At 42.1% G+C, this 13,400-nt stretch overlaps 1 protein-coding gene across 1 annotated transcript in view; it reads left to right on the top strand.

The window, feature by feature from the left end:
- nrxn1a (neurexin 1a) overlaps positions 1-13,400 on the top strand; it is a gene marked incomplete at both ends in the record, with an annotated part of 54,653 nt that overhangs the window by 33,258 nt on the left and 7,995 nt on the right. Inside the window, 11 exons of the mRNA XM_079261357.1 lie at positions 1,886-2,089; positions 3,120-3,146; positions 6,065-6,187; positions 6,539-6,920; positions 7,334-7,524; positions 8,280-8,453; positions 8,745-8,771; positions 9,648-9,767; positions 10,579-10,760; positions 11,834-12,005; positions 12,935-13,024. Of these exons, the coding sequence (XP_079117483.1) occupies positions 1,886-2,089; positions 3,120-3,146; positions 6,065-6,187; positions 6,539-6,920; positions 7,334-7,524; positions 8,280-8,453; positions 8,745-8,771; positions 9,648-9,767; positions 10,579-10,760; positions 11,834-12,005; positions 12,935-13,024 (1,692 nt within the window). The remainder of the gene's footprint in view (positions 1-1,885; positions 2,090-3,119; positions 3,147-6,064; positions 6,188-6,538; positions 6,921-7,333; positions 7,525-8,279; positions 8,454-8,744; positions 8,772-9,647; positions 9,768-10,578; positions 10,761-11,833; positions 12,006-12,934; positions 13,025-13,400) is intronic.

The following is a 13,400-nucleotide window of genomic DNA, read 5'->3' as shown; positions in this document are numbered from 1 at the left end:
GGAACTGTTTTAGACATTCGCTGTAAGAGGAAGAAAGGGGCCTTTTCTGTGCCTCAGGGTGCTTTTCTGTATACCCTTGTTCAGTTTCTACTGTAAGGACAAAAAGTGAAAAGTATACTTCCTACAATTGCACTCTGAAAGCATCATGTGTGAGTTTAACTCTGGTTTCGAAGTTAAAAAAACAAGATCATTATCCTAACCGCTTAATCCAATGAAGGGTCGCAGGAAACCTGGAGCCGATCCCAGCAGTCTTTGTGCGAAAAAGCCGACAAGTTGTCAGAGTAAATATTGATTGGCTTCATTTTTCTATTCATCATACCTGTGCGATGTAACTTCATAGAAAAACTCTATTCCTATGTTATTCTTGAAAGCATCTTCAGGCTACTTTAGAGTCAAAATTAGAAGCCTTATAAAGGTCTCAAAGAAAGATGGGATTGGATCTGAGTACCAGAAGTGGGGGGGGGGAAGCATTCAGAGGAAAAGGGTTAGTTGGTTTCTGGGTTTTGATGTTTTTATTTTCTCTTGCACAAAAGAAAAAAAAAAAAGAAAGAAAAATCGCTGGCTTCTTTCTTAACTTGTTCTGTTGCTATGATCCATCTGGCGCATGCTACAGACATCTAACAGTCTGTGGCACCGTCAGTGTATACTCTGCTGTCGTTTTCGTTTTCATTTCCTGACATAAATAGGCCTGCACACTTCCTTCTCACCAACTCGCCATCCTCTGCTTGCCTGGTAGTGAGTCAGGTGCTGTGGTGGAGAAAATCTCGTCAGCTGTCTCCCCTATCAAAAATGCGTGCACGTGTGCGCCCAGGCAGGTGTGTGTGTGTGGCTGTTAGTTATGTTATCTGTGATATAACAGGCCAACCACCTCCTTTTTTTTCCTCAAGTTAATGAGGGTTCATTTGCATTTTAGCCAAGAGCTTTGCTGCCTCTCCCTCCTCCCTTCTCTTTTTTTCTGCTGTCCTTATTTTCTCTCCCCCAGCTCTCACTTTACTAAACCCTCCTCTGTTCACACTTAAATTCACTCGCTTATTCTGAAATGCACACACATACACACACACGCACACATACAAAACACTATCTCTCTTTTCTCTCCTTCTCTGCTCATCAGTATTCATGACGCCTTCTTCCCTTCCTGTTCTCTTGTTTTTTTTTTCTTTTTCCCTCAGCTTCAACAGTCTCACACAGAAACAGGGTGAGGGAGAACGAAAGAAGAATTGTGTGGAAAGATATAGGAAGAAGGGAAGGAGAAACAGCAGATAGACAGCAACACAGTGGCATAGAGAGTGTGTTTAGCTGCGTATGTAATTGGCCAATAAAAGCAGGGTTCTCGGAGGTAAACAGTTTAGTGTACGGGGATCGGCCCCAGCAGGTAGCAGGAGGAAAGATTATGAATATGCAAATGAGTATTCAAAAGACATTAAAGTGGGATCACCTGAGCTTGTTACATTATGACTCCAGGGTCTGGGATGTCAGCGACAGTGGCTAACACACTCACCACCACGCATTCTGATTTAACTGGATAATAGGGCCAGCCAACCAGCTGTGGCTATTTTTGCACCCTCTTCTCTGAGGCGAGAGAGTGATGATGAATTGGGTGGGGGGGGGGGATATTTTGTAGAAGCTGGTTTTGAGTCTCAACATGTCACAGTGGGGGAACAAAGGCGTGTATAACATACTTTGTCATGTTTGAATCCGATTTACTCATTGTCAGAAGCTTTTGTCTTCTCCCACCCCATGAGTTTTTTTTCCCCCTGTCGCTCTTCTTTCGCGTTCATCTTTTCCGCTATTTCTCCCCACTTTTCTTCCAACATCTTACTCCACTCACCTGCCACATCCTCTATCATCCCTTCCTCATCTGTCCTTCTCTGTTTTTCTTGCTCAGATGCAACCATCCTTTCTTACGACGGCAGTAAGTTTATGAAAGTGCAGCTACCTGTGGTGATGCACACCGAGGCGGAGGACGTCTCGCTACGCTTTCGCTCCCAGCGGGCCTACGGTGTTCTCATGGCAACCACATCCCGTAACTCCGCAGATACCCTTCGTCTGGAGCTGGATGGGGGCCGTGTCCGACTCACTGTCAACTTAGGTACACCACAAACACGAGATTGCAGCATCTTAAACGTATTTTAATTACCCGTCAGGGGAATGCAGCTGATTCTGGCCTCTTGGCTATATCTTGCCAAGAAATGTCATTAATTGTTGATTATTGTTTTTCCTTTTCTTCGTAAAATAAACTTGCATTTGCCTTGTAGATTATTTTTCTCTATTTAAAGTATATTGTTCAGGACTGGGGTTTCACTGGCTTTGACTGATACATTTTAGCATTTGTGTGGTTTAGATAGAGCTTATCTGTGAATGTGCAAACACACAAACATACATAGCTGAAGGTTTTTGTGTTGAACAGAGGGTAAAGCCCTAAGCTGCATTCTCTGCTCACTCCCAGCAGACCTGTGCATCCCTAACATCTTCCAAAAAATAAAAAATAAATGCAAAACCTCAAGCACACACACATTATCAGCTCTCTCACTTTTTTTTTTTTTTTTTTTTTTTTTTCATTTTTCAGCCTCACTCGCTCATAGTCCCACATGAATTTCAATACATCTACAAGCTAACACACACATCTTTACAGAGGGGTGCATGTGTTGGTCTCTGGTTGTCTGCAGCCACGTCTTCTCCGTGGTTGACGCCGCATGACACACCCAAAGCATCGTGGTTAAAAGAGGGGCCACATATTGGATGTTTGTGGATCTTCGTGCTCTGGATGGGTGACTCGTCTATTGGGCTGTGTTCGGTGTCATCAGACAAACTGACTCACATGACCCATCTCAGTCTCCCGCTGCGACTGATCGGTGACTGAAAGTGTCACTCAGGCCAGAGCTTACAGTGAGCACACAGATGGCCATCTAATTTTTTTTTTCCAAATTTACTTCAAATTTAAACACTGTTGCAAGAAAGCACATGGTCCTATGAGAGAGGAAAGTGTGTGTTTTCTCATCAGTGTGTGTGTGCACATCTTTGAATAAATACGTGCGGGGTGTGTCGATGTGCGCGTCCCCAGGGCGTGGGAAGTATATCTATGTGTGCAGCATTAACCCTCTGCTCTGCTCTCCCTCCAGACTGTATCAGGATAAACTGTACAGCCAGTAAGTGATCCTCCATCTCACCTAACTCCTCCCCCCCTCCCTCTTCCTTCTCAGTATGTGTGTGCGCTTTAAACATGTCTGACTGTGTTTCCCTGCCTTTACCATATTTGTCCATTTCATCTTAATCTGTGTGACATGTGTCTGTGTGTAGCTATCTATCTGTGTGTGTGTGTGTGTGTGTGTGTGTGTGTTGGACAGGAGAGGTGCACATATGCCCGTTGAGAGTCTGCATGTTCAGGCACACTGCAGGAGAGGCGCGATTTTTTGCTGAGGGCCAGGGTTTTCCAGGTCGGCCATTTTAGCGAAGTAAGATAGACGGAAGAGCGGACGGTGGGGGGGGAATTAAAGAAAGAGAAGCAGAGGATGAGGAGAGAATGTGAGTAGGAGGTGTGCAAGTGAAATTCGGTGTGCAGAGAGGGAAGAGCTGAGGAGGCAAAGCGAGGTTGCAGGTGGAAGAATGCAAATCAGAGCTGCAGGCTAATTACTTCTTCATGCCGGAGACAAAAGCGGCGTTATCCCTCACGATGTCTCTCATTGTCTCACCTTCATCCCAGCGTCTACTGAGTTGCTTTCCTTGCTTCTTCTTAGTTGTTCTTCTTTTAGCTGTACAGAAGAGATTTTTTTTGGGGGGGGGGGGGATAGCGTTTCATTTTGCGCATATGAACGAATGTCTGCGCATTCTGCATTCTTTTCATCGCCCCGTCTGTGTCTGTGTGTTTTCTGGGTACGCTTTGCCGTGTGATGTGTGTGTGTGTGTGTTTTCTGCTCATCCCGCTGTGAGCGGAACTGAATCCCTGATGAAGTTTAATTCCCTCACGTGGAGATCCTCTCTGTCACGACCGCAGAGAGCGCAGGAGAGCGAGTTAGAGGGAGACGAATATTCTGTGACGGCAAAGAGGTGGTGAAATGGACGACTGCAGTTGCCATAGAAACCTTACTAGCCACACAGCGCTGTTGCTATTCTGCATGTCTGCTGGCCAATTTTAGACCGGTTGTCTCAATGAACATTTCAGTAGGCAGCCACTTTTCTGGCACACTGTGCATACAATAAATTATACATATCATATTCAAAGAGGAAGAAAAAAAAATGTATTTAACAGCCAGGCGCCAGTGAAATAGTCCACTCAGCAGCCAAATAAAAGCCTTGGCATTGCAGAAATTTGAGGCTTATCCTTCAAAGACGCCATTTGTTTCTCAGAGCTAATGAAATATGAATCACTTTTAGTAAAGTTAGTTTTTATTAGCCTCCAGAAGAATCCTCAGCAGTTTGTTACTTGGTTTGATGTGTATTTCCACTGCAGCAAACAGCCTTTTTTGTCTTTCTATTTAAGTTTGTCTCCTCCCTGCCTTTTGGTTCAAGCTAACAGAGTGCAGACAGTATGGTTGTTCACCATTAGCCACAACTTCCTGTGCTAGATGCTCTTTTTTAACGCCGACCCGAAATAGGTCCTCGTTTGCCTGTGTTTGTGCCTCTGCCTGCTCCCAGGTTGAGACAGATCACTGCTTCAGTCTCACATCAGTCTGCTCATTCTTTGAGTATTCAGTTACATGTGCAACAACACAGACACACACACACACATGAACTCGCACAAGCATGCACATATTCTCTAGCTTACTCAGTGCTAGGCAGTGATCCATGGTAACAGGATGAGACGCTCATGCCCAAAGCACAGCTGAGTCTCCTCGGGGGAATTCTGTGTCCTCTCTTAATGCACTTTTAGCTTTGCAAACTCGTTGCCCACTCGTGCATTTCACGCTGCCAGATCCATTTTGATTGACCCCTCATATTTGTTTAATTAAGCTTGTGCATCAGCATCTTTCTTCTTCACCTGTGTGTTTGAGTGTATGCGTGTGTGTGTGTGTGTGTGTGTGTGTGTGTGTGTGTGTGTGTGTGTGTGTATGTGCTGGCTCGTGTGCCTCCATGATTGATGTAGACATGCTTGACATTTTCTGCAGCAGAATCTGTTCGGGTCAGTTTACTTCTCACCTCCTTTCTTCCCCAACCTCTCCCCCCACACCCCCATCATTACCTCCTATAGGTCACTGAAAGCAGGCTCGGTCACACTCCTCCAGCCGAAAGCGCTTTGGAGAAGGAAGAGGAATGCGCATGTGTGTGTGTGTTGGGAGGTGGTGGGTGTCGTGTTCAAGGTTGGAGGGGTGCTTGTAAAGAGTAAGAGCAAGGGGACACTGTCAGTCTGTCAAATGTGTGCAGTCAAGTATGGGAAGATATGAGGTGGTAGATGGGCAAGCGAGAGAAAGACATCATGCGAGGACATCACAGCTTCTTTCATTCTGCCGCACATCAGCACCTTGGAGAGCTCTCCATGCGCGCTCCTCTGTGTGTTTAGTGCCACCGTGAGGCTCGTTTCGGCACTGCACTCTGGTGGAAAATGTCAAAGCTTTCACGTTGAAGCACACAAACTTCGATGTGTGTGGAGGTTGGAGGGTTTTTGGGGGGTGCGATCAAGAGAGTGTGAATATTGGAGAATGCGCGTGTGTGGGTTGTAGGTGGTCATCACGGCGGCATGATACGTCCACAGATGGATTGTCTCCGCGTGGGCCCGCTGTGACTCACCGTCTCCATCTTAGGCACCCAAAGCATTCATTTCTGATAATCTTTCTTTGTGTCTTGTGTCACGTCATCTGTCTTTGGGTGTCTCTGCAGAGAGACTTGTCTGTCTGTCTGTGTGTGCGAGTTGACACAAAGGTGTTTGTCTCCCCAGGATATGTATGATTCCTCTCTGGTCCCTTACTGGCATCCATTTTCTCACTTTCTGTCTATACATTTTTTATTCAACCTGCCTGGCTTTCTGTTTCTCCTTTCTTCTGCTGGTTCTGTTGTCCTGTCTCTCTCTACAAATCTATCTCTGTCCACCTCTTTCTGCCGTTATGTTAATGGTACTCTGGGCTATGTGTAGGTAAAGGCCCAGAGACCATCTTTGCTGGGTCAAGCCTGAATGATAATGAGTGGCACACAGTGAGGGTAGTCCGGCGTGGAAAGAGCCTTAAACTCACCGTGGATGACCTGCAGCCTGTTGAAGGTAACTGCAGCAGCCTAGCTTGTAAAATTTTGCCCCCAAATAATGAAATAACAAGGTCTTAATTTTGCATGTTGTGTGACATGTGCTTGTATTTTGTGCAAACACGATTGATGTTTGATTTATTTTACATAAACTGATCAAAAATAAGGTTTTTATTCCTTTTTTTAGACAACAACTGTACCTGTGGAAGTGAGAATAATAATTATTTTATCATAAGGAGCCACTGTGTATGAAATGACATTCATAGTTTTAATGTGAAATTAGCATTAGTGTTTATTTTAGTATGTACCAGTTTCACATGAAACCCATGTGTCCATGGCCCTCACATCTGAAGTTTATCCCCGCCTCCAGGTCAGATGGCGGGCGACCACACCCAGCTGGAATTCCACAACGTGGAGACGGGCATTGTGACGGAGAAGCGGTTCATGCCTGCTGTGCCCTCCAATTTCATCGGCCACCTTCAGGGCCTGACTCTAAACGGCATGCCCTACATTGACCTGTGCAAGAATGGTGACATCGACTACTGCGAGCTTAATGCCGTGATTGGTTACAAGACCATTGTGGCCGACCCCATCACCTTCCGCTCCCGCTCCAGTTTCGTCACGCTGCCCACCCTGCAGGCCTACTACTCCATGCATCTCTTCATGCAGTTCAAGACAACATCCCCTGATGGCCTCATTCTCTTCAACAGAGGAGACGGCACTGACTTCATTGTCATAGAGTTGGTGAAGGGGTGAGTTGGATAGTAAATTCATTCATTCATGTGTCTGTGCTGCAGCATCAAACGATGCAATTACATGAAAAAATATGATCAGTTAAAACAGGAATTTGGACTTTTTTTTTCAGCAGAAATGAATATACATGTTAAATTTTTCCCTTTATTGGGCTTTCTCTTGAGTTTGTCCTTGATAAGCAACAAAAAAAGAAGGGAAAAAGTGTTGACAGGAAGGTGAAAATGGGCTGATAAATGCATAATAAGTAAAATGCACAAGCCAAGCAGCTCTCTTTAATTAAGCTTGTACAAGACAGATAATAATGCCCTGAAGAGTGTGACCCTGTGTTCTTCATCACAAGTACGGTTAATTTGCCTTCTCCCTTCTCACTTGTTTAACCCCGTTTGCTGTTTTCTTCTTCTACCCCCCTCAGCTACCTTCATTACATTTCTGACTTGGGCAACGGAGCACACCTGATCAAGGGCAACTCAAACAGTCCTCTTAATGACAACCACTGGCATAATGTGCACATTTCCCGGGACACTAACAATCTCCACACAGTCAAGATTGACACCAAAGTTACCACACAGACAACGATGGGCGCCAAGAACCTTGACTTAAAGGGTATGAAATAACACCAAAAGAATATGTTAATCTGAAGGTATACAGTAATATGTTCTATCCATAAAATTCTGATAACACACTTGTGCTTCATAAGACCCTTTTACGGACTATAAACGAACAAACGCTCATTAGTCCTGAAATGATTATTAGGTTAAATTTAAAAAAAAAAAGAAGTCTTGCCTTTGGGAATAGACAGAATAAGAACAAACCAGCCACTCTACAACTCGCTAATTAATATCTTTTTCTTTTTTCAATTAGTACAAAAACAAAGTCTCAAACAAATTAACTCTTTCATGAGGGGTGTATGTGCCAGACTATTTCCTGGCCATTAAGCTCGGAGGTGTTTTTTGCTGCCTGTTGAAAGAGCCGGGCTTCCTGCCTCTCCCTTTGTACTAAAATAAGTAACCGTCTTCAGGCAGTAACTGTATATGGCCGTACAGACACTAGTGTGCTGTCTAGTTTATATTGTAACTCTCATTCAAAAAGCAACTGAACATATTTCATGCTGGGAAAAATAATGGGAAACAGCATGAATAATCAATAAATAGCTTCTAATTTTTTAAGCTATCTGCTCCCAAAGAGTCACTGGTACCATATCACTACGAACTGAATAGATTTAGGCTTCATGTTGATTGTGAGATAAACACTTTGAAAGCCATGAGCTCAGATGTGAAAATGTAAAATGTTAATGATTATTTAATAATGCATCAATCATCGGTTCACAAACTGCCTTTCGCTGTGCTGCTGCTCGACAGGTGATCTGTATATTGGGGGTGTTTCCAAAGAGATGTACAGAGAACTGCCTAAGCTTGTCCACTCCCGTGAGGGATTTCAGGGTTGCTTGGCAACAGTCGATCTAAATGGCCGGCTTCCGGACCTTTTGGCAGATTCCTTGGCAACCACGGGACAAGTGGATAGAGGTTGCGAAGGTGAGGCCCAAACAAACCAGTAGCTCTCCTCCGGCCCCCATTTCCTTACTGCTTTTTCTTTCCGTTTTCATTCAAGTCACGCTATCTGTTGTTAGGATAACCCACTAACCCAGCTCTCGGCCTGTCAGATGTAATTTTTTACTCTCCTTCTTTTCATCTTGTCCTCGCTCTTTCTACACATTGTGTTATCTCTCTCTGTTCCACTCTTTCAACAGTTCACAGGCATCTGTGTGCATTAACTAACCATCTAACTTAATTTGCTTGTTTGCTTTTTTGTTGCGCTGACAAAAGTTACATTGATGAAAGCTGACTTGCAAGGTATATCACTTTGTGTGGGCATGTGAGACACGTGTGCGAGAGTGTGGACATGTATGTGTGTGAGTGTTGAAACTACCCAGTGGTGTCCAGTGTTGTGTGGATCCCAGTGATCCAGATTCAAAGGTCAGAGTTGATTTATCCTCTCCGAGCCACCACAGTTATTCCATCACATTGGAGAGATTCCCACCGCTTGACATGAGTTGACCACCGCTCCACTGCCCAGGTTGCCTAGCTGCATGACCTCTAATCCTTCCAAGTGACTCCCAACCTAAACTTCAATACTCCATTGGTGATTCATTTGACACTTTTTCCTCCATGCTTTATGTTAGAACTGCAACAAAGGAGAACTAAGTTTAGAGCTTTGACATTTTCCTCTTGTGCAGTTTTAGCATGAGGCAGAGAGAGAGAGAGGTGGCAGACTGCTGATGACAGAGTATTGAGAAGATGGCCTTTAAACATAACTCTACTTCTTATGTTTGGCTCCTCCTACTGTCCTTTCCCCCCACTCATCTAGCCGCACCACCTGCATGCTCTTCACATTTGGCTCTTTTCACCGAGCATCATTCAGTTTAGGTTTACATTGATGGATAACTTAGCATTTGTTTTAGTGTAAAACTTAAAAATGGGGGCCTATCCACAACATCTTAGTCTCACTAACACTACTAACTATAACATCACAGCACTTCTTTTTCCAATGTTTGAGCTGCAATTGTTTGAAGGAAATGTGGTCTAAGAATAACCGCACTTTCCTGCCAGAATGTTCTAAACTCTCTGGGCTGAAGATAAAAAAAAAACAAAAAAAACTCCAAAATGTGTGTTTTTGCTGTCTTTTCCTAACTCCTGCATCCCTCCACCCCATTATGTCTCTCACTGCAGGTCCTAGCACAACATGTCAAGAAGACTCCTGCTCAAATCAGGGCGTTTGCTTGCAGCAGTGGGAGGGCTTCACCTGTGACTGCAGCATGACATCTTATGCAGGGCCTCTGTGCAATGATGGTGAGTTTCTTCTTTTATTCTCTGACACATGATGAATCCCACTTTTTTTGTCATTTTATTTGGATATATTTTAAGGGGATGTGTATTTACAGGATATGTCCCTTTTTTATTTAATTTAATCTTTGGTGTTTTAGAACTGAAGCAACATTTAAGTGCCTGATCTTTTTCAGAAACTCCATGTCTTGATGTGTTCATTTAAGATTAACATTTATTTTATGCTTGTCCCTAAAAGTCACTAAACCTCAGAAAACATCTAATCACATATCAATGCTTTCATGAAACTCTAGATATAAGACTATTGCTATCAAAGATTTTAATTTAAAATTCTAAAATCACAAAACATCTTTGTGCATTTGTCAGAGCCGCCATGAGAGGGCACTGTTAGCTGTTTCTACAATAGTAGTAAAAAAGAAAAAAAAGAAAAACTCAGCTGGGTTTTAAAATTGGCTCTGTCCCTAGCATTAAATAAAATAATCTCTGTATTTTCTTCTTAAAAACTACCTTACTCTCTGCAGGTTTAGTTAGAACTGAGATGCATAATGGATGTTTTTATCTCTGTGAGTCAAACATTTGTATGAGTTATTTGTATGAGTCACTTCTGCCTGCTGCAGTAGTGTTAACTAATTTGAGATTCAGTTCTTTTATCAGGCTTGTAGGAGGAACAGTCAGAAACATGGAAGGCTCGTCAGAAGTCACATTTTAAAGTTTATTTGCCTTTATGCTCATACTTTAAGAAATATTTTCCAAAAGACAGACAGAGATTGAGCCACACTGACATATTTACAAAATGTCTTTATTTGTATGGCAACAGCTGGGACCACTTACATCTTTGGTCGTGATGGAGGCCGAGTGATTTATACGTGGCCCCCCAATGAACGTCCCAGCACCAGGGCAGATCGACTTGCCCTCGGCTTCAGCACACAGCAGAAACATGCAATCCTACTCCGAGTGGACAGTGCGTCTGGCCTGGGAGACTACCTTCAGCTGCAGATAGTAAGTCTTCACAGCCACTGTTACACAGTAATAAAAAACACACAGGTTTCTTTGTTGTGTGTTTATACACGCTCTCCCTTAAACAAACACACATCAACACATCATCTGTATTAGATCTCTTTACGTTCACACTAGTTCCGCTTCAAAGTCAGCAATGTCTCGTGATTCAATGCAATCAGTCCAACCGAGTTTTATTATTCATGTGTAAACCTGCACAGATGGTTGTTACGCAACCATTTATCCTAGTCATGGTGGGACTTAAATCTATGTTACATTATTGTAATTTAATGAAAGTTAAATATGTCATTTAGCCAAAGCATCACACAAATACATTCCTTCATTCCAAAAAAAAACCAAAAAAAACAACAAAAGCCGAAACATTAAAAATCATCTCATTATGTCTGATTTGTGTACAGTTGCCCTACATACTTATATTTGTGGATTTAATTGGTTCGTTAATTGCATTACTCCTTTCAGCCCCTGATTGTAACAGTAATGGTTTATCCTTCTTATTTGCTCATTATGTGGAAACGGGAACAAACAAAGCAACGGAGCCTCATTCAGTCACGTATTCGTTTGAGTGATTTGATGGCCTCATTAATCAAACATTTCCCAACGAGCACTGATAAACCATCACGTGCTTGCAGTCACTACAGGCACATGGGCAATATTGGTAATTTACAGAAATGTTATACAACGATCAACCAGTTGAGTGTCACATTTGTATGTGTAACAATTGATAGATTATGTTTTCTTTTTCAGTTCTATTTTTTTTATTACTGTATAAAAAAAAATTATGCAAATGGTTGAGTAAGTCACTTGCAGGACTTGATTTTTTTGGCAGTTTATTCCCCATACATACATATGTATATATATATACATATATATGTGTGTGTGTGTGTGTGTGTGTGTGTATATATATGTATACATATAGGGAGCAGTTGTGGCTTAAAAAACAAAACGATTATTGTCTTGGTGGAGTTGAGTGGTCCAACTCCCTTTTCCTGCTCCTCACTTTGTCTCTTTAAAAGAAGCCTAAATCTGATAAAGATGTTCATATCCCTCTTCCTCAGGACAAGGGCAACATTAGGGTGGTGTTTAATGTTGGCACTGATGATATCAACATCGAGGAAAGCTCCAAGTTTGTCAACGATGGGAAGTACCACATAATTCGGTTCACCCGCAGTGGTGGCAATGCAACCCTCCAGCTGGACGACCTGCCGGTCATAGAGCGTTACCCCTCAGGTAGGCCCTGCCCCGCCCACTTAAGCCCAGCCTACTGACTCATCACAGCAATACCTTTTCCTGAGGTAGAGCTAACTACACCTCAGTCCAAATCAACCCACCTCCTCCTGATTGATGAACCACGTCAGTGTTCCTTTCTATGTTTATTTTCAAACACTGAGGTTGAGAAATATAACTACAGCTTTGTTTTATGTTATTGTGTTTGAAATATGTGTGATCTGACATGAAACTTGACTTTTTAAACCATAAAAAGAGATAGTTATTACAATAGCATGTATACTAGTCAGTTATGTTATGGTAGGCCTGTTAAATAGTGTTAAAGGTCATTTCTGAAAATAGTCAATTCAGGTGTCAATGGTTTTTCTCACCATAAAAGAAAATAATAACAGTTGGTGCATTTTTTTGATAAATAGTAATTTAAAACTTGTCATATTTTGAGATAAATGTTTAACTAGAGAGAAAAAATAAGAAAAAGAAAAAAGTGTATTTGTTGAATATAGTCTTTGGTTTCATATTTGTTTGTTTTTTATATATTTAAAGTGGTAATCTTAACACAATGAGACTTTAGGTGGCTAAAATGCTAAATGTCAGTTGTTGTAAGGTGTGTGTGAGGGTTCTTCCTGTATGTAACTCTAAACCCAGTCAGTCATATACGGTATGTGACAGCTGTAACATTATTTCCCTGTGCTCTTGCAGATGTTAACCCCTGAAATGTTTCTTTAAATTAAACCCAATGAACAGAGAGTAAGAGTCCGCTCACTGGAAACGTAGTGAATGCAGCTCCTCTAATGAAGCTTACCTTAACACACTGACATGCTAACAATGAGCAGACCATTACTTTCTTTTCATTGCTGTTCTGTTTGTATCCAGCTCCTGTATCACGTATGGATGTGCGTAATTACTACTGTGTTTTCATCTCTAAATTAAAGGCAACAATGATAACGAGCGCCTGGCCATCGCCAGACAGCGAATCCCCTATCGGCTCGGTCGAGTAGTTGACGAATGGCTACTCGACAAAGGTAAAAACCCTGATTAAAATTCCTTAAAACTTTGAGCTTAAAAATACAATTTGAAGGCAGTTGACTATACTATATTGTGCACCATCAACTAACATCTAAAAATCTAAATCCATAACTAAGTATTTAAAAGTTGGGCAGCTGTAGTGTGTAATACTGTGTAAACTGTAGTGCCTGTGAACGTATCTTGTTAGTGTGTATCTGATAATATCAGGTTAAAGGGACGATGGAGAGATTTAAATGTGAATAAATCAGAAAATAGAAAAAGAAGTATTGATAAAAGATGCTTTATTAAGACTGGTAAATAATTTCTTTTATCATCAAATTGTAAACAATAAAGCATTTACTAAAGATTATATGTTGAAAAAAAATTTGTAAT

This window comes from Telmatherina bonti (genome assembly GCF_933228915.1).
Source record: "Telmatherina bonti genome assembly, chromosome: 21".
Lineage (NCBI taxonomy): Eukaryota > Metazoa > Chordata > Actinopteri > Atheriniformes > Telmatherinidae > Telmatherina > Telmatherina bonti.
This window is presented reverse-complemented; position numbering and strand designations above follow the sequence as displayed.